Source organism: Lepus europaeus, chromosome 5 (genome assembly GCF_033115175.1).
Source record: "Lepus europaeus isolate LE1 chromosome 5, mLepTim1.pri, whole genome shotgun sequence".
NCBI lineage: Eukaryota > Metazoa > Chordata > Mammalia > Lagomorpha > Leporidae > Lepus > Lepus europaeus.
In genome coordinates this window covers 27,883,352-27,908,420 of record NC_084831.1, presented here as the reverse complement: position 1 = coordinate 27,908,420, position 25,069 = coordinate 27,883,352, and the positions used below count along the sequence as shown (strand labels likewise).

The window sequence follows — 25,069 nt, the reverse complement described above, 5'->3', positions numbered from 1 at the left end:
GACTTTCTCATCTGGTAAAACACAAATTTTCTGAGGACCACTGTGCATATTTCTGCAGCATCCTCACTGCGACTTAACAAAAAGTTTTGCTGGTGAAAACCTTAAAAGATAGAAAACAAAAAAAGGTGTTACAATGGATACCCCCAGATTGGGTGATTTTGGGCAGTTCCTCTGGAGAAGTTAGTTGGGCTCCACTGCCTCCTGGAAAGTACAGATTTTCCCCAAGATATCAGTTAAATAGATCTTCCCATTAAGAGCTGTACCTAGAATCCTGATGAATACTTAAAAGTTTTCATATGTGAAATGTTGCTGAAAATGTCTTCTGAAATTGCCAAACGGCAACTTACAAAAATAGGAAGACCGAGCATTTAAAAACACAAAGTTTTCCCACTGTTTCTGTCATATTTCTCAAACGGAGGAAATTGTTTTTTAACAGCAACCATGTGTGTTGCCATTACAGTGTACTCTGCATTTACTAGACAATTGACAAGCAAAACAAGTTTTGGCACAAGAATGCCGATTTGTCTTATTTTTATTTTATTTTTGGACACATGAACACAAAATATCCCTGCAGGCCCAAAAAAAATGCAAAATTTAAACAACCATTATCTTTTCTCAATATGGGGATATAGCCCCTCCCTTAATAGCTTAGAAAGTACCTCGTATTGCTAGAGACATACATCCAGTCCAAATTGAATAAATTTAAAACATTACAAATCTAACAATATAGAAACAGAAATCACACCATTATTCAAATGAACAAACGCAAACATTGTCAGCCACTAGACATAGAAAGAGCATGAATATGTCAATAGCAAGGGATAAGAAAATGTTCATCAATAACAAGATCTTTCCTTTAATTTGACAAGGAAAAATTCTTGGAGTTGAAACAGTTTTGATACAATGCCCTCAGCCTCCACTTTCTTAAAATGAAAGTAGAGCTACCACCTTGCTATTGAGCAAGAAAATCTTAACAGCACATCCACAAAGAGTCGCTTGGGTGGGGTAGAGAGGGTGAACCTTATTCTACCAGTAGATTAACTTTTCCCTTGGGAAGCAGAGGTATCTGAGCCAGGTAGGTTAAGCTCTGATATAGGCTGGGCACCAGATCCTAAAATGCAGACCGTATAGAACATGTCTGCTTGTAAATCATCACCTTTGGAAGCAGCAAATAGAATTTACAGTAAGAATGAATATGTTCTGCCCGCCCAGAATGCTGGCTACATTATACCAGCTAGCTCACTGTCTAAATCGCTCAGGATTCAATGGCTCACAACAACAAAACCATGGGTTCACCATTTGAATTTTCACCACTCTCTTAATGTCCCTGCTCCTTATCCCTAAATTGTTACTCATTAGCGTTGCTACATTTAAATCTTTCACACCACATGACAGTGCCTAAACAGGCTGCAATTTAGAAAACCCAACAGCCTAACACTACTTGTAGAGAATGCACACCTCCCATTGATTGACACATGCATAACGATTCAATCAGTCCTGAGGGGGTTACCTATTTGAATAGTCGAGCCGAATTCAATTAAAACTGTGCATTCAGACTTGCTTGCAAAAGTATTGCCACAACTCTGACTCTGCAGAGATCACCTTTTAAAGATTCACCCCTCAACAAGTTTTTCCAATAATCCTACTTCATCATTTTCTTTCCTTTTGTCCAAAATGACAACATTGCACCCTTAATGGTATTGTTTTCCTATAAAAATAGGCCTCCTGGCTTTTCCTCCACCACTGCACTGATTTGCCCCAGAGTCCAAGGACTGACTGAGGTCTTACAGACTATGTAGATCAAGGTCAAGCGTAGAGCCCAGATGGAGGCAAGTAGTTTGGGCTTCCCTGCACTCCGCCTTGCTCCCTGTTCCGTGCATGCCAGGAGATGGTGAGAAGTGACACTTCTGTGCGTTATTAGCGAGCAAGCCAGAGGCACTACCGTGCAGGGCAGGTGCCTGCTGGCCAGCCAGGAAGCCACCAAGAGTTCTTCACTCCATTGAGTCCTCCTTCTACAAAAGCTTCCGCTTTTCCTCTTCTTGGGTCCAGAGTGGCCATGCTGAAGGGTATTTTCTGTGCTCTCCCTGAACAAGTGTGAATAAAAGCAGCAGCCAGCCCCTCACCAACATGTCCTGATTTGTATTATCCAAGTGAGGTATTTGCAAAAAAGGAAAATCTTACGAAACGAACATCTGCCATCTCTTCACTCCTGCCTATGTTGTGCTTCAGTCACAGAACTTGCTTTCTTCTCATCACCTTCAGATCAAGGACATCTGCATCACCACAATGAGCTAGGGCTCAATACACATTACAAAACTTGGAGACCGGGCTCAGCAAGTGTCGGCGCTGCTGCTGAGCAATAGCACGCGGAATTGTAAACTTGAATGTATTTACAGGCTTGTTTCCACCACTGATGAAAAACAGTGCTTTATATTGCTGGGATTTTGAGAAGGCTAGATTAAGAGATTTGGACTGACCCATGAGTTCAAGCAAACACCCTTTGCCATCGGCTCCAGTGTTTCCCCACCAGCGGCTTCCAACCAGAGGCAGAAAACTGTTCTCACCACACTGTGTCTCTCTTCCCCCAGCACGTTCCTCAGCTATATGGAGTGTGGCTCTGGGGCCTTTTATCCGCCTTTCCATTTCTCATTCCTGATGTTCCAGGATAACAGAATTCCAAGTCAGTAAAATTTGGGCTGGGAAACACCGGCTGGAACTGCCAAGGGTATATGTAGCTGTTGTCCATTCACAAAATATTATCTACACTAAATACAGAATACAATTTCCCCTATGTTTTAACTGGTGCTTGCTTTAGATCAGCTCCCTTTGTTCAACAAGAAACGAATCCCATCTCCCTGTGAGCGGAATCCAGAATCTATGAAGAAAAATCAATATTTTCTACACAGATTTAGTATAATAAAAGGAAGGAAAACCTACCAAGTACATTTCAGTTTGAAAGAGAAGCAAGTAATTGTGTGAGTAACCTTGATTCTCAGGAAAAAAAAAAAGTCTAAATGCTGGTACGTTTTTGCGAGTTGCAGCATCACTCAAGGTACCTTAAGGACTGGCAAAGCCTATCCAATAAGGAAGCATCCTGGTTCTAGCTTATTTTAAAATAAAGTGACAGGACACCAACTGTGACTATAAAAGAGGTAAAAACAATTCTTTAAAAAGGCATGGAAATATATGTCTTTTCTGACCAGTGTCAGAAGTTGCCAGATTATGATATATAAGAAATAGCTAATAAAAATCATACTGAAATCTCATCTAGAAAACTACATTGTCAGGGGACAGAAGAGGAGGGATCTTAAAAAATGTTTATTGCCAAAGTTAACTTTCTATGAGAAAAGTTTAAAAATCATTTAGATCTAACAAACCACACAGCAGCATAGAATGGGCACTTTTGAAAACTTGGAAAAATACTAAAAACTATTTTCTTTTCCAAATAGGGAGAAACATGAGTACTTGGACCATGGCAGTGTTATCTGTTACTGTGACGTGCATTATATCTGTTTATGTCACACATTCACAAAAGTCAATCCAATAAGATAACTGCCTGCTGAATCTGAAGCCAAATATAGTGCAAATTGCCTGGCAGCCTGTACTTGCACCAGCACAAGTCTGCAGAGATCAATCATATAAAGTAGTACAACTAATAAAACTTTGTAAATCTTTCAAAAAGTAATGCTCATTAAAGGCATTTACAGTGGCGAAGTCAGGAATCTCCATTAAAAAGTCTATGAACATACACAAGTAAATAGTTACACTCAACTGAAGTAGATTGTTTGGTTTTTCTCATCCATATATACTCCACTTGATGAAAACAGAAAAAAAGGGACAATCTTCTCCTGTAAGACTAGAGGGATGCGGGGATGTGGTGAACACCACAGCTAGCAAAATATTCCATAGAATCCTTTCTTGTAAAGTCCTTTAAAAAGTTCAGGCTCATCAGCCTTTGCACATTGAGGTAAAAATTCCATCCAGTGCATCAGGAAAGACAATCTATGAGTATCTATTACTTTAAAAAAAATGGCTCAATTCTGTTGATGCATCAGATAGTGCTGCAAAGAAAGTAGAGATTCAGTGCAACTATTCCGAGCTGCTGGTAGAAGACCACCTGCGATCAACTTGGCTCTCTCTAGAGGTGGTAGGCATTTGAAACATTTTGAGGCTGCATGAGGTGCCAAACGGGTTCTTTTTTCTGAGACTCTCAGGCAAAATACATCGTGTGTTGGGTATCGTGATGGATCTGCACAGCCTTAGCCAAGGCCTGAGGATCCCGGCCATTGCTCTGTCCTGACACGTGACTGCCTTCCGCACTGTAAAAAGAAGAAAGCAAAACACAGGTGTAACAGAAGGCCACTTCATATTTCACCGTTACAAACAGCATCGGTGGTACCAGATTTAAGAAGATATCAGATTCAAGCCTTGGCTCCTCAAATAATTTGTTATGTGTCTTTACTCACCAGTTCACTTAACCATGAAGTGCAGTACAACTTATTTAATGGGAAGTTGTAAGAACTACATAAAACAAAGTCTGCATAGACCCAGATCTTTCTTGGTTCCTTTATGAAAACTTTTGCTCCCATTTATATTGGATTAATTCCTACTCATCCTCTAGGTTTCAGCTAAATGCCATTTTCCCTGTTGAAATCTATTCTGGCAATGGGCATTTGGTGCAGCAGTTAAGATGTTTCTTGGGAGCCCAGCAGCCCACATCAGAGTACCTGATTTGAGCCCCGGCTTTTCACTTCAGATACAACTTCCCTTAACACACACTCTGGGAAGCAGCAAGTGATGGCTCAAGTACTTGGGTCCCTGTCTACCACATGAGAGACCCAGGTTGAGTTCTGAGCTCCTGCCTTTGGACTGGCCCAATCCTGGCTGTTGGAGATATCTGGGGAGTGAACCAGCAGATGGAAGAGCTCTCTCTATCTGTTTCTCTGCCTTTCAAATAAAATGAAAATAAATCATAAAAATTTAAAGAAGAGAAAGAAACCTATACTAACTTCCAAATTCAAGTGCAGAGTCACCTGGAACATGCTTTCACAGTACACGGTGAAAACATTTTTGTTTCATGTTACTAAACACAACTGAAATTAAGTTATTAACTGGGTAATGATTTACTTCCCGACTAGATAGACATCCTAAAAAAGCAGCAACTTTGTACATCTCACTCACCACTCTATCCCTACTGCCCAGCACATAGCAGTTTCAGTAACCATTTGTTGAATGAATGAATTTATGTGTCTAATACACTGCTGTAACCCAGTAGACCCTCAGCAAATGTTACTGTGCCATTTGTCTCTTCCTGCTTTCTCTTTGCTAGCTATATAACCTTGGACAAGTAACAACTCCTCTGCATTTTGGTATTTCAGGGTAATAATAACAATTTCTGAATGTACTGCATAAACAGACCATGTGATACAAAGGGCTTAGCTTGGGGCCAATGTCATGGCACAATATCACCTGCAAGGTTGGCATTCCATAAGGGAAGGCCAGCTCGAGTTCCAGCTGCTCCACTTCCAGGTTTCTGCTAATGCACAGAAGATGACCCAAGTATCTGGGTCCTGGCAACCCATGTGGGAGATCTGGCTGGAGTTCCCTGACTTCAGCCTGGTTCAGCCCTGCCACGGCGGCCATTTGAAGAGTGAAAGATCTCTTTCTCTCTCTGTTACTCCGTCTCTCAAATAAATATAAATGTCTTTTTAAAAGGAAGGGGGACTTAGTGAACCATTACTCATCACTCCTCCTTTGCCTTCTCTGCTTTAACCAATTTTTGTCATCTAGGCTCAAAATCTTTGTCATCCTTTATTTCATCTTCTCCTGTGCTACTCATGGCCAATTAACTACCTATTCTATCCCAGGAATAGCTTTTCTTCCCTCTAAAGTTTTATTTATTTATTTGAAAGGCAGAGCAACAGAGAGAGAGGGAGAGATAGAAGGAGAACTCTTCCACCTACTGGTTCACTCCCCAGTGACCATAACAGTCAGGCCTGCACCAGGCTGTAGTCAGAAGTCTGTACCCCTGTGCCAGCCCCAGGAATAGCTTTCTGCTTTTAACAAAGACAGTCTTGCTCTAACATACTTTCCCTGCCTCATGCCTGCTGTTCCCCTTTAATATGCTCTGGCCAAAGAAAACTTGATATTGTCCAAACATGTCATGTGCTTTCTCTCCTTTGTGTCCATTGTTTCTTCTGCTTGGAAAATCCTTTTCTTTGTAAAGCCAAAGCCTCTGCATCTGGCTATGAAGTCTTCTCTAACCGCCTTTCCTCTGACATTGCAGTGCACTTTTATCTGTACTGATAATGGGCTAGTTGTCAGTTCTATATTTGCCTGTGTTGTTTCCCGTACTGAAACACAAAATCCTCAGGGACTGGAGCCATGTGTTAGCATTTCTCCCACCTACCACTATACTAAACTCACAGTCAATACCTAATAAATATGCTGAATGAGTGGATGTATATTATAGAATGGAAGGCGTGAAGCCACAGCCAGGCTTTTTCTGTAATAGTGTATTTTCAACCATACAGAAATAGACTTGCAGTGGAATGTCTAGAATTTAGCAGCTGAATTCAGACTTGGGGAAGAGCCCAGAAACTGCTATACTTTACAGATGGTCATTTGGAAGAGAAAATTAATGCAGGAAGCTCAGCAATAGGTCAAAATGTCTGATTCTCTTGGGATCCCTATTTGGGGTTAAGAGTGGCCTAGCCCCCTCCCACACATAGGTTCACTGGTACATCCCAGATTGCACTGGAAATGGAATGAAGTGATCATGACTCCCTTTTGCATGAAGTGGGATCCACAGACCTCTGACTGGAGTCAGGGGGCTGTGCTGGCCACCTTTTGAGGTTACTCAGGACTTGAACAGACCTGAAATGCATTTGGCTCCATGGGAAAGCCACAGGCAGCTCCAAATTAGACTTCTTTAGAGAAACAAGTATAAACAAGCCTGAGCACTTCTTGGATCAAAAGTCATGTTATAAGCTCTCAAAGGCACATCTAATTTTATTTGCTTGTTGCAATTAAATCCTAGAGGGCAGTTTAAATCATTTAAAATGTCTTCTATAGTAACTTTAAAACAAATTAACATGCTGCTAAATGAGAAAGAGATTTTCATTGTGCCTGAGAAACTTGCCTGTCGTGATCTTTATCCACCAGATGATACCTGGCCCTAAAAGCTACAAGCCGGGCGTAATATGCAGGGGCTGGAATAGAGACTGAGCGCGTGCACCTCACATAGGTGTGGCACAGCTGGTAGGTCAGGAGCTGCAGCTCATCTGCCGTGAAGCAGTTGTCATCCCACAAGACCTGATAGTGCGAAGGACGGCTGGTTCCCTGGAGAAAGAGTGGCATGATTAATCTATGTCTGATATGGGATGACTACCTGAAAGGAGATAAGAATTGAAACTTACTCCTTTAACTCAGAAGTATTTCTGCCTAGCACATCTACAAGTAGATACCTAGACCAACAGATAACAATTCTAGGATACAAGCGTTAACAAAGTTAATTACCATGTTTAATAACAAGTCTACTCAAGCTAACTGCTGAATTTGCAAACACTTTCCTATCAAGTCAAAGATCTGGACCAGCTTCCAAATTACCTGAATTCCTGCGTGACTACAGAGGTAAAAGTCAAACTCAGATGGATGAGTGATGGTGCTATCCACGGTAGTGCCTGCTGGTACGTTGCCACTTTTCCCCACCTACCAAAAAAATGTAATTAGTCATCAAAGGTATTAGGGCTCAGGACGTTTTTAATGGTATGTGTTAATTGGTAAAAAGTTGACAAACTGCTCTTCAGTGAAGCCTTAAAAACCAGTTTAATCAAGATGTTGAATCCTCTGATTTTGCCTTAGTTCAGCCATTTCACCCTAGAAGTATTTTCTCAAGCAAACATACTCCAAGGTCTCTTGGGGAATCCAGATGAATAAGTTTTTACCTGTGGCTTTGGGCTGCAGTATTGCCATCTAGTTACAGATCACACAGATTCACAAAGGGAGTAAGAAAAAAAATGAACATTTAATAGGGACAGGCTTCCTGGAAAAAAAATCATTTTTTCCCTCACTTGAATGAAAAAACAAACAAAACAACAACAAAACTCCATAACTTTTAGCAAAAGGTAAGATGAAGAAATCTTTGAACTAGCTCACCAGGTTCAATAAACCTTACACTTTATGGAGTTAATAAAAGAAGTCACTGGCAAATGATTATCAGAAAGAGAACACCTGAAATGGGAATTAAGAAACCGGTATCAGAGGCCAGCATTGTGGTACAGCACATTTAGCCACTGCCTGTGATGCTGGCATCCCATAGGAGCACTGGTTTCAGTCCAGGCTGCTCCACTTCCAATCCAGCTCCCTGCTAATGCACCTGGAAAGCAGTGGAAGCTGACCCAAGTACATGGATCTCTTCTACCCATGTGGGAGACCTGGATGGAGTTCCAGGTTCCTTGCATCGGCCAGGGCTGGGCGAGGATTGTTGCAGCCATTTGGGGAATGAACCAGCATACAGAAGATCTCTTGAGACTGGCGCTGTGGTGTAGCAGGTAAAGCAACGGCCCGCACTGCCGGCATCCCATATGGGCGCCAGTTCCAGTTCCTGCTGCTCCACTTCTGATTCAGCTCTCTGCTATGGCCTGGGAAAGCAGTAGAAGATGGCCCGAGTGCTTGGGCCCCTGCACCAGTGTGGGAGACCAGGAAGAAGTTCCTGGTTCCTGGCTTCGGATCAGTGCAGCTCCGCCCATTGAGGCCATCTGGGGAGTTTAACAGCTAATGGAAGACCTCTCTCTCTCCCTCTTCCTCTGCCTCTCTGTAACTCTGCCTTTCCAATAAATAAATAAATCTTTAAAAAATATATTTCTCTTCCTTTCTCTCTGTAATCCTACCTTTCAAGTAAATAAATAAATCTTTAAAAAAAAAAGGAAGGAAGGAATAAAAGAAACCAGTTTCAGATCTAGGTCTCCTTTGCAACTATATAATTTGAACAAAGCCTAAGATTTCTGTGTCTTCATCTAATTGAATATACAATTAGGTGGTGATCCCTTGCTCTTTTAAAATTCTAAGATTTTTCTATAATCAAAATATTAAATTTCTAAGAAAGTAGAGAGGGTAATTTCAGAAGCTCATTTACAAAGAAAGAAATAAAATCTTGCTATTTGGTCAGCCTCCTCTGCTGTACAGCAGGGTTCAATAGGCATAAAGGTGACAGGACTTTATTTGGCTCCATTTTAATGATCATTACCTTCAACTGAAGTTCCTACACACAAGGACTGGCACTGTGGAGCAGCAGGTTAAGCTGCTACTTGAAATGCCAGCATCCCATATCAGAGCTCTGGTTCAAGTCCCAGCTGTTTTGCTTCCAATCCAGGTCTCTGCTAATGCCTGGGAAAGCAGCAGAGGATGGCCCAAGTACCTGGGTCCCTGCTGCTCATGTTGGAGTTCAGAGTTCCTGGCTTTGGCCTGGCCTTTGGGGAAAGAAACAGTGGGTGGAAGATTTTTATCTTTCTGTCCTCCTTTCTTTCTCTGTCACCCTGCATTTCAAATAAATAAATAAATAAATATTTTTCTAAAAAAAAAAAAAAGTTCATACACCAATGCATACAATAGCTCTAGAGAATAGAAAAATTTCCCTTCAAGCTCTTATGTGAATTTGGGTACCTAACTAGGCCAGAGGAAAATTGAGTTACAGCATTCCCCCTGTATCCAAGGTTTCACCCTCTACAGTTTGTTCAACAACTGCAACCAAAACGATTACTACGGTGGAATGAGGAATGAAAATATTTTGGGATAGAAAGACCATATTCACATCACTTGTAGTATATCATTATAATTTTTCTATTTTATTAGTATTTACTGTTAACCTCTTACTGTGCCAGATTTATGAGCTATACTTTTATCACAGGTATATTTGTATGTATAAGAAAAAACATATGGCCGGCGCCGTGGCTCAATAGGCTAATCCTCCACCTGCGGCGCCGGCACACCAGGTTCTAGTCCCGGTCGGGGTGCCGGATTCTGTCCCGGTTGCCCCTCTTCCAGGCCAGCTCTCTGCTATGGCCCGGGAGTGCAGTGGAGGATGGCCCAAGTGCTTGGGCCCTGCACCCCATGGGAGACCAGGAGAGGCACCTGGCTCCTGGCTTTGGATCAGCGTGGTGCGCTGGCTGCTGCGCCACAGCCGCTGGAGGGTGAACCGATGACATCCCAATGGCAAAGGAAGACCTTTCTCTCTGTCTCTCTCTCTCTCACTGTCCACTCTGCCTGTCCAAAAACAAAAACAAACAAACAAACAAACAAAAAAACATATAGGGTTCACTACTATCTGTAGTTTCAGGAATCCACTGAGGGGGTTTTGGAATCTATTCCCCATGGAGCAACTACTGTAAAACAGTTTGAGTGCTTTTTCCCAAAGTATGTTAGGAATATTTGGGTTTTTTTAAGATTTATTTTATTTATTTGAAAGACAGAGTTACAGAGAGACATTGAGCCAGAGAGAGAGAGAGAGAGAGAGAGAGAGGTCTTCCATCCACTGGTTCACTCCCCAGATGGCTGCAATAGCCAGAGTTGAGCTGATCCAAAGCCAGGAGCCAGAAGCCTCTTCCAGGTTTCCCATGCAGGTGCAAGGGCCCAAGGACTTTGGCCATCTTCTACTGCTTTCCCAAGTCATAGCAGAGAGCTGGATTGGAAGTGGAGCAGCCAGGACTCAAACCAGAACCCATATGGGATGCTGGCACTGCAGGCCAGGACTTTAACCTGCTGCACCACAGCGCTGGCCCCAGGAATATTAGTTTTTGAAGGATGTATTTATGTGTTTATGGTCAAATTTGAGAAATACTATGTAAAGATACAAGTTTAAAAGGCTTTTTTACTGTCTAACTTCTCAGAATATTTTTTTCTATTACATATAATCTTTGAGAGGGAGGTGGTGTATGTAGCATTTTCCAAACATTTGCCCATAAAACCCTTTTAGGACCTATTAGTGTTGTGGTGCAGTGGGTTAAGCTGCTGCTTGGGATGCCCACATCCCATATCAGAGTGCCTGGTTCCAGTTGCAGCTACTCCACTCTTCTCTTACTGCTAATGCACCTGGGAATGCAGCAGATGATGGTTCAAGTGCTTGGGTTCCTGCCAGCCATCTGGGCGACCCAGATGGAACTCTTAGGTCGTGGTTTCAGTTTGGTTCAGTCCCAGCTGATGTGGCCATTTGGAGAGTAAACCAGTGGTCACTCTTTCCTTCCTTCCTTCTATATTTTTTTAAAGATTTATTTATTTGAAAGGCAGAGTTAGAAAGAGAGAGAGAGACAGAGGGAGATTTTCCACCTGCTACTTTACTCCCCAAATGGCTGAAATGGCCAGAGCTGGGTCAGCTGAAGCCAGGAGCCCAGAGCTTCTTCTGGGTCTTCCATGCGGGTGCAGGGGTCCAAGGACTTGAGCCATATTCTGCTGCTTTCTCAAGTGCATTAGTGGGGAGCTGGCTTGGAAGTGGAGCAGCTAGGACTTGAACCAGCACCCATATGGGATACTGGCACTGCAGGTGGTGGCTTCACCTGCTATGCCACAACACTGGCCCCTGTCACTCTTTCAAATAAATAATTTTTTTTCCCCAAAATTCTCTCAGGTTCTCTAGATGAGAGCCTGAAGATGCGATACCTTGGGGAAAAGGAATCCAGGCACATTCATTGCAACAATGTTTTCTGGAGCATCTATCCACCTGGCTTTGCAGTGTTAGCAATGAGCCACACACACAGACAGAACTAATGAACTTACCTTTCTGCCTTCACAAAACCACATGCAGGGGCTGGCGTTGTGGCATAGCAGATAAAGCTGCTGCCTGCAACGCCAGCATCCCATATGGGCAAGGGTTTGAGTCCTGGCTGCTCCACTTCCAATCCAGCTTTTAGTGTTAATGCACCTGAGAAAGCAGCGGAGGATGGGCCAAGTCCTTGGGCTTCTGCACCCATCTAGGAGACCCAGAAGCAGCTTTAGCCTGGCCTAGCCCTGGCCACTGTGGCCATTTGGCAAGTGAATAACCAGCTGGAAGACCTCTCTCTCTCTCTCTCTCTCTCTCTCTCTCTCTCTCTCTCTCTCAACTCTGCCTTTCAAATAAATAAAATAAGTAATTAAAAAACCACATACAATACAATGAAGTGTGATAAGGACATACGTGAGGCACTGGGAAAAGGTGGTGGGAAGGAAACAGTTGAGCCACATTTTAGAGTACAAGTATGGTGGGACAAAAACTGCAAACACTCCTAATACCTCTAAACTCAGGAACAGATAAGCAAATTCTGGCTAATGAAATACGACTCAGCAATAAAAAGGAACAAATGGGTTGGGCATTTGGCTTAGAGGTTAAGCCACCAGTTGGGACACCTGTGTCCCAAATTGGAGAGCCTGGGTTTGAGTCCTGATTACACTCCCAATTCTAGCTTCCTCCTGATGTGCACTGCGGGAGGCAGCAGGTGATGGTCGAGAATGAGGGCACATGAGCATTTTTTCATTGTAGAGATAGAGTGGGGAGAGGAATAGGCAGACTTAATTCCCATCTACTGGTTCACTCCCCAGATGCCTCTCACAGCTGGAACTGTGCTGGGTTGAAGTTGGGAGTCAGAAACTCAATCCAGGTCTCCCACACGGATGGCAGAAAGTTATCACTGGAGCCATCACCACTGCCTCGAAGGGTCTGCATTAGCAGGAAGCTGGAGTCAGGAACGGAGCCGGGTATTGAACCCAGACACTCCGACACGGAGCTTGGGCATTTTAACCGACATCTTAGCCACTAGGCTAAACCCTGGAATGCCTGAAGACTTCTGAGCAGTGGAGTGGCACAATAAGATCTTGTTTTAAACACTCAGCCTTGACAGCACGGAGGGTAGAGAATGCCTTAGTGAAGGAGGGAGGAAAGCAGACAGGGAGCCTGCAGAGAGACGTCTCCGACTCCAACACAGAAGTGTTCCGCCTAGGGCCTCAGAAACCCAAGAGGAAGAGCTGAGACAAGAGAGACACCAGAGACAACACAGAGGACTGTTGGACAAATTGGACACAGGCAGGGGACAGGAAAGGAGGAGAAGACTTTAGGACAAGTTTCTAAGTTGGCTGACTAAAGGTATAATGATGCCAAGTCAGGGTAAAAGGAAAACTTGGGAGATGAATAGGCTTTGGATGGGGATGAAACAACCAGTAGAAGGTTTAGACATGTTTTGCTTGAAACGCCTGTGGTACATTGTATCACTGTTGCCAAATGTTCCTGGCCCCTCCCTCAGGGAAGATTATACCTCCCCACCCAATTAATCTCTCAAGAGGGGGCCATGTGAATTGCTTTGGTTGATACAATGTGGCCTGAAATGTATGACTTCTGGGCAGAATCTTTAAGAGGCAGCACTTGGCTTATTGTGTATCTTTTCCCCCTCTGCCACAATGACTGGCAATGTTCCACATAGATGCCTCCGGCCAGCCTAGGTTCCAACACGAGGACTGCAGGGTCACAGCTGCAGCGGAGCCACAGTGAATGTGTAATGTGAGCAGAAAGAAATCTTTGTAAGCCATGAAGAGTTGGGTTTTTGCTGTGTTACCATAGCACAGCCCAGTCTACCTTGACTGATGCAATGCCCACAGAACATCTAGGTATACATGGCTGCTGAGTAACTAAGAGTACACATCAGGAGTTTCACAGAGTGGTTTGGGGTTGGAAAAACAAATTTAGGAAACAATAAGTAAATGATTAAGCGCATAAAAGTGGATGAGACTAAAAACCAGGTTGAAATTGAGAAAAGGGAGATCTGAGATGCCAGGAAATATCAGTGTTTAATGGACAGAGGGAGGAAGAACAGTCAAAGAGTGATTATAGAGCTAGGCAGTAAGCCTGGAAAGTCCTATTGCTAAGGGCAGTTGTTTTCTTTTTCTTTTTTTTTTTTTTTTTTTGACAGGCAGAGTGGACAGTGAGAGAGAGAGACAGAGAGAAAGGTCTTCCTTTACCGTTGGTTCACCCTCCAGTGGCTGCTGTGGCTGGTGCACTGTGCTGATCCGAAGGCAGGAGCCAGGTGCTTCTCCTGGTCTCCCATGGGGTGCAGGGCCCAAGCACTTGGGCCATCCTCCACTGCACTCCCGGGCCACAGCAGAGAGCTGGACGGGAAGAGGGGAAACCGGGACAGAATCCGGTGCCCCGACCAGGACTAGAACCCGGTGTGCCGGCGCCGCAAGGCAGAGGGTTAGCCTGTTGAGCCGTGGTGCTGGCTGGGCAGTTGTTTTCTTAAGTGCTGCAGAGATCAGTGACAAGATGCACATCTTCAGTGGAGTTACTGAAACTGCAGTCAGTCTACAGAAAATGGAAGTGTGTTGTGGGAAGGTACCTATAGAAAGTGAAGTGGTTGTTTCTTTTTTTCTTATTTTTTTTTTTTTAAGATCTACTTATTTATTTGAAAGGCAGAGTTACAGAGAGGCAGAGGCAGAGAGAGAGAGAGAGAGAGATCTTCCATCCACTGGCTCACTCCCTAGATGGCTGCAATGGCCACAGCTGAGCTGATCTGAAGCCAGGAGCCAGTTCTTCCAGGTATCTCACAAGGGTGCAGGGGCCTAAGGACTTGGCCCATCTTCCACTGCTTTCCCAAGCCATAGCAGAGAGCTGGATTGGAAGTGGAACAGCCTTGACTTGAACTGGCACTTATGTGGGATGCTGGCACTGCAGGCAGCAGCTTTACCTGCTACACCACAGCGCCGGCACCAGAGGTTGTTTTTTAAGGTTAGTCATGAAAAGATAAGGTGCAAGCAGACTCGGGGAGAAGCAGGCTAAGGAAAGTTGAGTGGGGATACTTAAGAAGATCTGAGCAATGAAAGAGGCAATAGAACAAGATTTTGAAAAATAATGGGTACTTAGTGAAGTGAGGTCAGAGAAGGCAGAAAGGAGTAGGCCAAAATGGGGGGTGGGTAGCATGCACTGTGGTTCAGCAAGTCCCACATCTGCTTCAAAACCAGCTTCCTGCTAATGCACACCCAGGAAGGCAGCAGATGGCGGCTCAAGTACTTGGGTCCTTGACACCCATTTGGGAAACTGGGATAGAGTTCTTGTCTCCTTTCTTTAGCCTGATCCAGTCCTGTCTGCTGGGCATTTGGGAAGTGAACCAGCAGGCTGAAGATCTCTCTCTCTCTCTCTCCCCTATCTCTCTTTTAAATAAATAAAAATAAATATACCTTTTTATTTTAGGGATTTATTTATTTGAAAGACAGAGTTACAGAGAGGCAGAGGTAGAGGCAGAGGCAGAGAGAGAGAGAGAGAGAGAGAGAGAGAGAGAGAGAAATAGAGAGAGAAGTCTTCCATCTGCTGGTTCACTCCCCAAATGGCCACAACGGCCGGAGCTGTGCTGATCTTAAGCCAGGAGCCAGGAGCCTCTTCCAGGTCTCCCATGCAGGTGCCCATGGACTTGCGCCATCTTCTACTGCTTTCCTTGGTGATAGCAGAGAGCTGGATCAGAAATGGAGCAGCCAGGAGTCGAACTGGTGCCCAAATGGGATGCCAGCATTGCAGGTGGCGGCTTTACCTGCTACACCACAGTGCCAGCCCCCAAATAAATATACTTTTATAAAAGAAATTACACTGACAGGAACATTTAGTCTAGCAGTTAAGATGCTGGTTAGAACACCTACATTCAATGCCCAGTTCTGGCTCCTAATAATGCACACCTTGGGAGGTGGCAGTGATGGCTCAAACAACTGGGTTCCTACCACCCCATGGGAGTCCTACATTGAGTTTCCAGGTCTTGGTCCAGTCTCAGCCATTGTGGACATTAGGGGAGTGAAGTGAACCAGCAAATGGGATCACATTCTCCCCATCTGTTTCCCCTCACCCCCTTTCTCTCTGCCTCTCAAAAAACAAAAACAAAAACAAAACCACAAAATAACAAACAAACCACAGGTGGCAGGGCAGGCAGTTAGCCTAGTGGTAACACAACAGTTAAGTCTCTCATGTCCCTTATAAAAATGTCTGGCTTTGGGTTCCTGGCTCTATTCCTGACCTCAACTTCCTGATAATACAGACCCTGGGAGACAGAAGTGATGACTCAAGTAATTGGGTTCGAGCAACCTGGATTGAGATCATGGCTCCTGGTTTTGGCCTCACCCTGTCCCAGCCATTGCAGATATTTGGGGAGTGAACCATCAATGGAGGTGTTCTCTCACTCTTTTTCTCCCTCCCTTCCAAACCTAAGTCAGGAAAAGAAAGCATAGGTGGAGAGATTAGCTTGAGATATAAGGAAGGAGAGTACAAATATAAGATACAACTAAGTTTGAAAAATAGAGAACAGCTGAGAAAATTTGGGGCTCCTAGAGTTTGTTTTCTGGGGGAAACAGAAGATAGGACTTTGTTGGCAATGAAGGCATCATGGATGCAACTGGAGAACTGAGAGTGCAAATGTTTGGAAGGGGAAAAGGAAAAATTAAAAACTGTAGCATCCAAGACTTGGCTGAGATTTGTTAGCATGAACTTATAATCTTGTGTAGTTCATGATTACATGAATGATTTTTCTCCCCCAGCAACTCCTGGTCAGCCTCTGTAGAAGCAAAGAAAGTGGGCAAGTGACTGATTCAGAGTTGGAGATTGGCAAGAGGTACATATAGAGAAGTGAAGATGCTGGCAAATGTCAGGGTACAAAGCAGATGAAGACTAGGACTGTCAATCTTGGAAGGTTACAGTTTACTGGATGACAAAAAACAGAACTATGAGATAGCGTTGAGTTTTAGAAAGACAATTCAGGGGGCCGGCACTGTGGCAGGAGTAAAGCCGCCGCTTGCAGTGCTGGCACCTCATATGGGCGCTGGTTCAAGTCCCGGCTGCTCCTCTTCTGATCCAGCTCTCTCCTATGGCCTGGGAAAGCAGTAGAAGATAGCTCAAGGCCAGCACCGTGGCTCAACAGGCTAATCCTCTGCCTTGCGGTGCCGGCACACCAGGTTCTAGTCCCGGTCGGGGTGTCGGATTCTGTCCCAGTTGCCCCTCTTCCAGGCCAGCTCTCTGCTGTGGCCCGGGAGTGCAGTGGAGGATGGCCCAAGTGCTTGGGCCCTGCACCCCATGGGAGACCAGGAGAAGCACCTGGCTCCTGCCTTCGGATCAGCGTGGTGCACCGGCCGCAGCGTGCTGGCTGTGGCGGCCATTGGAGGGTGAACCAACGGCAAAAAGGAGACCTTTCTCTCTGTCTCTCTCTCTCACTGTCCACTCTGCCTGTCAAAAAAAAAAAAAAAAAAAAAAGAAAGAAAGAAAAAAAAAAAGAAAAAGATAGCTCAAGTGCTTAGGCCCCTGCACTCACGTGGAAGACCTGGAAGAAGTTCCTGGCTCCTGGTTTCAGATCCGCCCAGCTCTGGTCATTTGGGCAGTGAACTAGCAGATGGAAGACTTTCCTTCTTTCTTTCTTTCTTTCTTTCTTTCTTTCTTTCTTTCTTTCTTTCTTTCTTTCTCTCTTTCCCTTTCTCTCTCTCTCTGTAACTCTTTCAAATTAATTAATTAATAAATTAAAAAAAAAGACAATTCAGGACCAAGGTTCCATGGACAGTGGGTTTCCAGGCAGGTGGAGGGGTGCAAATAGCAGTTAAGCTGGAGGGAGCAGGATGTTTGGAGCCCAGTGATCAGGCAAGAATTCAGATAATTGTGTTAACAAAGTCTAAGAAGTACTAATGAGTCAGCATCTGGTCAACTTAAAAGGGGGGACTTTTAATCTAAGCTGATTGATAGAGCTGGGGCCCCAGAAAAAAAGAAAGAACCTTAGCTTTCTAATGATACAGAAAATTAAAGGAAAGCCCATTCATGGATTAGGGACCAAAAAAACCTAAGGGTGCACTAGGAAACAATAGGAGAGGCCAACAAGATCATGTGATTGGGCAATAGAAAGTTCTCATCTCCCTGGGGATGGATCAGGGAGGCCTGAACAAGATGAATTAATGGCATGAAAAAAACAAAGAAGCAAAATGATTCAAATATTATGGTTGTGTGACTTATCTAGTTTATACATAAGTACCAGATTATAAACAGATAACAAGAAATGCCTTTTATCAAGTGCTGAGCATTGTACCCCAAATTAATACTCATTTATTAATCTTTAAAACACTCTCTGAAATAAATGTTGTTCTTCTTTAAAAATTATTTTTTAATTTGAGAGGGAGAGAGAGACAGATAAAGCTCCTATCTGCTGGCTCACTCCTCAGATGCCTACAACAGCTACAAAGTGGCTGGGCCAAAGACAGGAATTCAATCCAGATCTCCCATGTGGGTGGCAGGCATGCAACCATTTGAGCCACCACCACTGCCTCCCATGGTCTGCATTACCAGGAAGCTGGAATCAGAAACCAGAGTTGGGATTTGAACCCAGGCAATTTGATAAGGGATACAGGCATCTTAACCTCCAGGCCAAGCACCTATCCCACTATTTTTTTTTTTTTTTTTTTGATATGCAGAGTTAGACAGTGAGAGAGAGAGAGGGACAAAGAGAAAAGTCTTCCTTTTTCCATTGGTTCACCCCCCAAGAGGCTGCTATGGCTGGCACTTTGTGGCCGGCTCGCTGCGCTGATCCGAAGCCAGGAGCCAGGTGCTTCCTCCTGGTCTCCAATGCGGGTGCAGGGCCCAAGGACCTGGGCCATCCTCCACTGCCCTCCCGGGCCACAGCAGAGAACTGGACTGGAAGAGGAGCAACGGGGACAGAATCTGGCACCCTGAACGGGACTAGAACCCGGGGTGTCGGCACTGCAGGCAGAGAATCAGCCTAGTGAGCCGCGGCGCCAGCCACACTATTGTTCTTAATCATATTATACTGATGAGAATATAGATGCTCCTCAATTTACAACGTGGTGACATCCTGATAAACCTATCATATATGGAAAGCATATGCTAGCTGAAAATGCATTGAATGTGCCTGACCTGAACATCGCAGCTCTGCAGCACAGTGCACTGCAGAGCCCCCTGCTTCCCCTCACGATCGCGGGCTGACTGCTGGCTGCAGGTGGCTGCTGCCGCTGCCAGCAGGAAAGGACAGAGTCACGCCACATACTATTAGCCCAGAAAAAGGTCAGCATTCAAAATGCAAAGTACGATTTCTACTGAATGCATATTACTTTAGCACCATCATCAAACTGAAGAAAACTTAAGCTTAATGGCTTAGAAAAGTTAAGTAACTCACCTATGGTTAACAAAGGCGTTAATAACTGCTCAGAGTTTATACTCCATGAATTACATAGATAAAAAGTCATTTTAGAGATTGATCCTTCTGCAACCCTGGAACTATGGCAGCCAAAAAGTAGCAAAGGGCAATGGAGTCCACATAGATAACCCTCCTTTGAGGGCTGCCTTTAGCACTGTACCTGGCCTGTTTCTGATCTCCACTCCTCCACACTCAAAAACAAATCTAGAAATCAGCATGTCTGTCAAACAAGAGGAGTATTCATTCTTGAAACTCGCATCACTCAGAACTGGCCATCGAGGCTCAATGGCAGTTAACATATTTATCAAATTGTTATTAGGCACTTCTGTTTTTAGGGAAAAGTTGTCCACATGCCCACTCAGAAACACATTGAGTAGCCAGAGCCTCAGGTAGGGAAGCTTACGTTACATCCTCTTACCCTTTCTGTTTTATCTGCGCAGAAGAGCCGTGTGTGATGCCTTTTTTGCACCACAATATACGTTATTCCTGGTCGATAATCTTCTTCCAAGCTAATACATGCCTTTCGAATTGCTATTAGTTCTGGCCAAGCTACCTAGGAGACAGACACAGCATGATGTTTACTTGAGAACTCACCCAGCATCTCCCAGATCTGACTTATCCAGAGTGGCAAATGGGAGATAGCTCTGTTAGAGTCCTAGAAGCCCCACAAAGCAACATGAGAGAGGAGTACCTGTTTCATCTGTCCTTCTGATACCCCGCCACGATAATAGATGATCCGAGTGGGTTTGAAGCGTGTAGATTTGTAGAACTGGATCAGCAGCTCTCGAACCATGTTAGTAAGGTCCTGGATGACCTCCTGACTGTAGAGGAGCTCCTGGGAAATCTCCTGGCGGGAAGTCTGCACACGCACGGTGGCACAGTACCGGCTGGGGTGGCCATCCATACTGCCCACCACGGCGGCAATGGAGGGCTTCTTCCCATCCCCAGCTGGGGGGTGTGTGACATCTGCACCCAGGAAGATGACAGGCTGCTGGAACACGGAGGGCCTGCTCAGATTTAAGGAGACAATGCCATTCAGACAGGTACAAATGCTTGAGTATAGCAAGAGTATATCGCCAGAGATAATCACAGGTATAATCTACTTAGAAAGAGCAAAGACTGTGCCCGTTGACAGAGAACACTAAGTACAACCAAGTATTGGTGCCACCAAATTCAGAGACTCTGAATTGACTGCAAGGTGAACATGGTTCTTCTATACTGGCAGGAAGAAGACCTAATCCAAATTCAACGAAATCTCTGTGTGTTAAGGAAAAACTTCCTCAGAACAGGTTCTCTTGGGATCCTAACATCTCTACAACAGAAACAGAATTGCAGAATGTACATGGATTTAGTCCTCTTTAAGAAGTGATACTCCTCTCTCTCTCTCTCTCTCTCTCTCTCTCTGCTTCTCCTCTCTCTGTGTAACTCTGACTTTCAAATAAATAAATGAATCTAAAAAAAAAAAAAAAAAAAAAAAAGATGTGATACTTTGGGGCCAGTGCTGTGGCGTAGCAGGTGAAGCCACTGCCTGCAGTGGGCACCATATGGGTGCTGGTTCGAGTCCCAGCTGCTCCACTTCTGATCCAGTTCTCTGACTGGGAAATCAGCAGCAGATGGCCCAAGTCCTCGGGCCTTTGCATCTGTGTGGGAGACCAGGAAGAGTTTCCTGGCTCCTGGCTTCAGCCTGGCCATTGCATCTATTTGAGGAGTGAACCAGTGGATGGAAGACACCCCCCCCCCCCCCGTCTCTCTCTCTATATATAACTCTGTCTTTCAAATAAATAAATAAATCTTAAAAAAAAAGAAAGAGCAGGGCCAGTGTTGTGGCATACCAGGTTAAGTTGCCACCTGTGATGCTGGCATCCCATATGGGCACTGGTTTGCGTCCCAGCTGCTCCACTTTTCTTTTTAAAGATTTATTTATTTATTTGAAAGAGTTACAGAGAAGGAGAGGGAGAGAGAGAGAGAGTGAGTGAGAGAAAGAGGTCTTCCATCTACTGGTTCACTCCCCAAATGGTCATAATGATCAGGACTGGGCCAGGCTGAAGCCAAGAGCCAGGAGCTTCATCCAGGTCTCTCATGTGAGTTGTAGGAGTCCAAGCACTTGAACCATCCTCCACCGCTTTCCCAGGTGCATTATCAGAGAGCTGGATTGGAAGTGGAGCAGCTGGGACTCAAACTGAGATGAGAATCTTCCATCTGCTGGTTCACTCCCCAAATAACCACAATGGCCAGAGCTGCACCAATCCGAAGCCAGGAGCCAGAAACCTCTTCTGGGTTTCCTATGTGGGTACAGGGGCCCAAGGACTTAGGCCATCTTCTACTGCTTTCCCAGGCCAGAGAGCTGGATCAGAAGTAGAGCAACTAGGACTTGAACTGGTGTCCATATGGAATGCCGGCACTGCAGGCAATGGTTTTACCTGTTACACTACAGTGCCGGCCCCATAAATAAATCTTTAAAAAAAAAAATTGTGTGGCTTAGGGTTTGCACTTGTCCTAGCACTTAAGATGGCTGACATCCCATATTGGAGTAACTGGGTTTGATTCCCAGATTGAGCTCTTGGTTCCAGCTTCCTGCTAATGTGCACTTGGGAGGTGATGGTTCCAATAGTTGGACCCCTGTCCCTCACATGAGAGACCAGGATTGGCTTCCTGGCTCCTGGCTTTAGCCTGACCCAGCACCAGCCATTATAGGCATTTGGGGAGTGAACCAGTGGATGAGAGCTCTCTGTCTCTCTAACTCTCAAGCCAATAAAATAAAGAAAAAAAATTTTTTTAAAGAAATTGGGTGACTGTATTACAGAAATGAAACCAAATTAAAGACATGAAAAGAAACTCACTACTTAGAAACTTAACAGTGCTGAATTTAGGTATTTAGTTAGAATTATTAACAGCATAGTAATATTTCTACCTGGATCTAAAAGCAACATTTATAGTTGTCAAGGCAGATATTATTATCTAGACAGATGAAGAACTAAAGCCCAGAGATATTAAAAATTCAAAAGATATGGGGCTGGCGCTGTGGTGTAGAGGGTTAAAGCCCTGGCCTGAAGTGCTGGCATCCCATATGGGTGCCGGTTCTAGTCTCAGCTGCTCCACTTCTGATCCAGCTCTCTGCTATGGCCTGGGAAAGTAGTAGAAGATGGCCCAAGTCCTTGGGCCCCTGCACCCACATGGGAGACCTGGAAAAAGCTCCTGGCTTCTGGCTTTGGATTTGCACAGCTCCAGCCATTGTGGTCATCTGGGGGGTGAACCAGTGGATGGAAGACCTCTCTCTCTGTCTCTACCTCTCTCTGAAACTCTTTCAAATAAATAAAATAATCTTTAAAAAATTCAAAAGATATGTGCAATATCTATATCCTATCACTATATCCAGAAGCCACAAAGAACTACCACATATTAATGTAAAAGACTCACAACCCAATATAAAAGATGGGCAAAGGACTGAAAAGGTCCACTACATAAGAAGATGTCTAAATGGCCAATAAGCATATGAAAATGTGCTCAGCATCATTAGTCATCAGGGGAATGCAAATTAAAATTATACTGAGATACTATTATTCTCCAAACAAAATGGCTAAAATTTTTAGAGTTTTTATTTATTTGAAAGGCAGAGTGACAGAGAGAGACACAGAGACAAAGAGAGATCTTCTATCCACTGGTTCTCTCCCCAAATACCCAAAGAAAGCCAGAAACTCTATCTAGGTCTTCCAAGTGGGTGGCAGGGACCCATGTACTTGAGCCATCATATGGCGCCTCCCAGGAGCATTTGCAGGAAGTTGGATTGGAAGCGAAGGTGGACATGACCCCAGGCACTCCAATATGGGATGCAGGCATTCCAAGCAGCAGCTTTACCCTCTGTATCACAATGCCTGCCACGGCTCAAATTAAAAGGACAGATATTACCAAGTGTTAGTAAGGATATGGAGCAATTAGAATTCTCAGCAGAAAAGTAAACCGGTACAACCACTTTAGAAAACTTTTTGGCGGTATCTATTAATGCTAACTAGGCATATTATCTATAACTCTATTCCTTATAACTCAGCAATTCCACTCCCGGAATTCTACACAAAATAAAGAGTGCTTAAGTCCACCAAGAATGTAGAATTGTATAATGAACAAGAATATCCAGCAATGATAGGAAAGATTAAATTGTATGATTTAATCGTGTCATGAAATAAGACACAATAATGAAAAGCAATAAACTACCACTAAATGCAACCAGATAAATGAATCTCATAGACATAATGTTGAGTAAAAGAAGATAGACACAAAATGGTACATATTACATGTTTCTATTTATATGAAGTTCAAAAAGGGGCAAAACTAACCTATGGTGATAGAGATCAGCTACCTTTGGGGTTTCTCTATTTGAAGGGGGCACAAGGATGGCTGGGTGGTATTAGAAAAACTCCAAATCTCACCCTCGGAGGTGTGTGCCCGGGTGTATAGAAACAGAAGAAAAAGTAATTGAGATGCATATTTGAGGTGTGTGTGCTTTACCATCAATCATGGAAGTTAGATTTTAAACAAAAGCAGGAAAAGCAGAATTCAGACTCTCACCTCTGATGAGGGACAAGCACATTGTTAATCCCTCCGAGCTTCGCATTTATCTTCAGGCAAAGGTTGGAGAGGGTTTGGGGTGAAGTCTTTACCACATTCTTTACCTGGACACACTGGGTGGCCATACCTAGAAGGGTGTCTCCCACACGTTTCACCTCCGCTAAAAGAAAAAAAAAGGTTAAGTAATTCATTTAAAAATGTTACATAGTCTCCTAATTACTAAGAGTAGAAGAAAAATTAACCCACAAGGTAACAGTCACAGAGCACCTACTGTATACACTGTACATGGTGCTGGAGGCTTCTCACGCATCAGGCCTTTCATGGGTTAACCCTGCAGGGCAACTTCTCCCTCGGCTTGGTTAGGCCCTCCTCCCTTTTTTTCCCCTTTCTGCAGCCCTGAAGCCAGCCTACTTCCTTTATTCTTTGGCACTGCCTGCCACCACTCACTCAGTCCTTTGAGGTTGCTTTTCCCACATGACTAGCCTGGCAAAGGAATCCACCTCCCCAGAGCCTTCCTCTCAGCACACACACCAGCCTTTTGAATGCTACCTTGCCTCAGCCCCTTCCATCCCCATCTACACACCAGCCATAAACAGAGGGAAACAAAAGAAGCAAATAGTGTTGTCTACACAAAGTTCAGATTGCTACTCTGTAGATCCTACATCCTTTACTTAACATGATAGCAAAAAGAACTTTGTATCATTGCTAGAAAAGATAAAATCTAAGCCCTCTTCTGGAAGGCAGGCTCCTGTACTCTTCTTCACTATGATCATTAGTGTTTTTCACCAAATATTGTAGTTCTTGTGGCTTCCCAGACTGAGTTAGGTGTGTCCAGCTTGTCCTGATCCCATCCCTGTACCCCCTACAGGGTTGGGTAAGGCCATGAGGCTGGGTATAGCTGAGGAGCTGCAGAGAGAAAAGAGAACTGGGGACCAATAATATTCCAAATATTGGCTGCTCTGCCAAGTGGGATCCCACAGTAAGGATGACAAGATCACCCGGAGACAGGGGCTGCAGTCCACCCTTAGTGGACACATAGTGCGAGGAAGAAATAAATCTTTGTTGCTTAGAACCATGGAGAGCATGGAGTTGTTTGTGAATGTAGCATAACCTAGTTCATCCTGGCTTGAAATCATTCTTCACTCAGCACTGAAAGGTTCCATACCCTGCTGCTGGGGTGCAGTGAGCTCAGCTACCATGTACAGGGCTGGCATCCCATATCAGAGCAACAGTTCAAGTTCCAGCTGCTTCCAATCCAGCTCCCTGCTAATGTGCCTGGGAAAGCAGCAGAAGATGGCCCAAGTACTTCGGCCCCTGCCATCCAGTTGGGA

General features: G+C 44.3%; 1 protein-coding gene across 2 annotated transcripts in view; it reads right to left on the bottom strand.

Annotated features, from left to right (window-relative positions):
- Positions 1 to 521: 521 nt before the first annotated feature.
- AGO4 (argonaute RISC component 4) overlaps positions 522 to 25,069 on the bottom strand; it is a 74,839-nt gene continuing 50,291 nt past the window's right edge. For both annotated transcript variants that reach the window (XM_062190947.1, XM_062190948.1), the window contains exons 13-18: positions 23,739 to 23,898; positions 19,867 to 20,182; positions 19,594 to 19,728; positions 7,609 to 7,710; positions 7,142 to 7,341; positions 522 to 4,319 (exon numbers count right to left, since the gene is read on the bottom strand). In XM_062190947.1, coding sequence (XP_062046931.1) covers positions 4,211 to 4,319; positions 7,142 to 7,341; positions 7,609 to 7,710; positions 19,594 to 19,728; positions 19,867 to 20,182; positions 23,739 to 23,898 — 1,022 coding nt within the window. In that variant the 3' untranslated portion in view covers positions 522 to 4,210. The remainder of the gene's footprint in view (positions 4,320 to 7,141; positions 7,342 to 7,608; positions 7,711 to 19,593; positions 19,729 to 19,866; positions 20,183 to 23,738; positions 23,899 to 25,069) is intronic.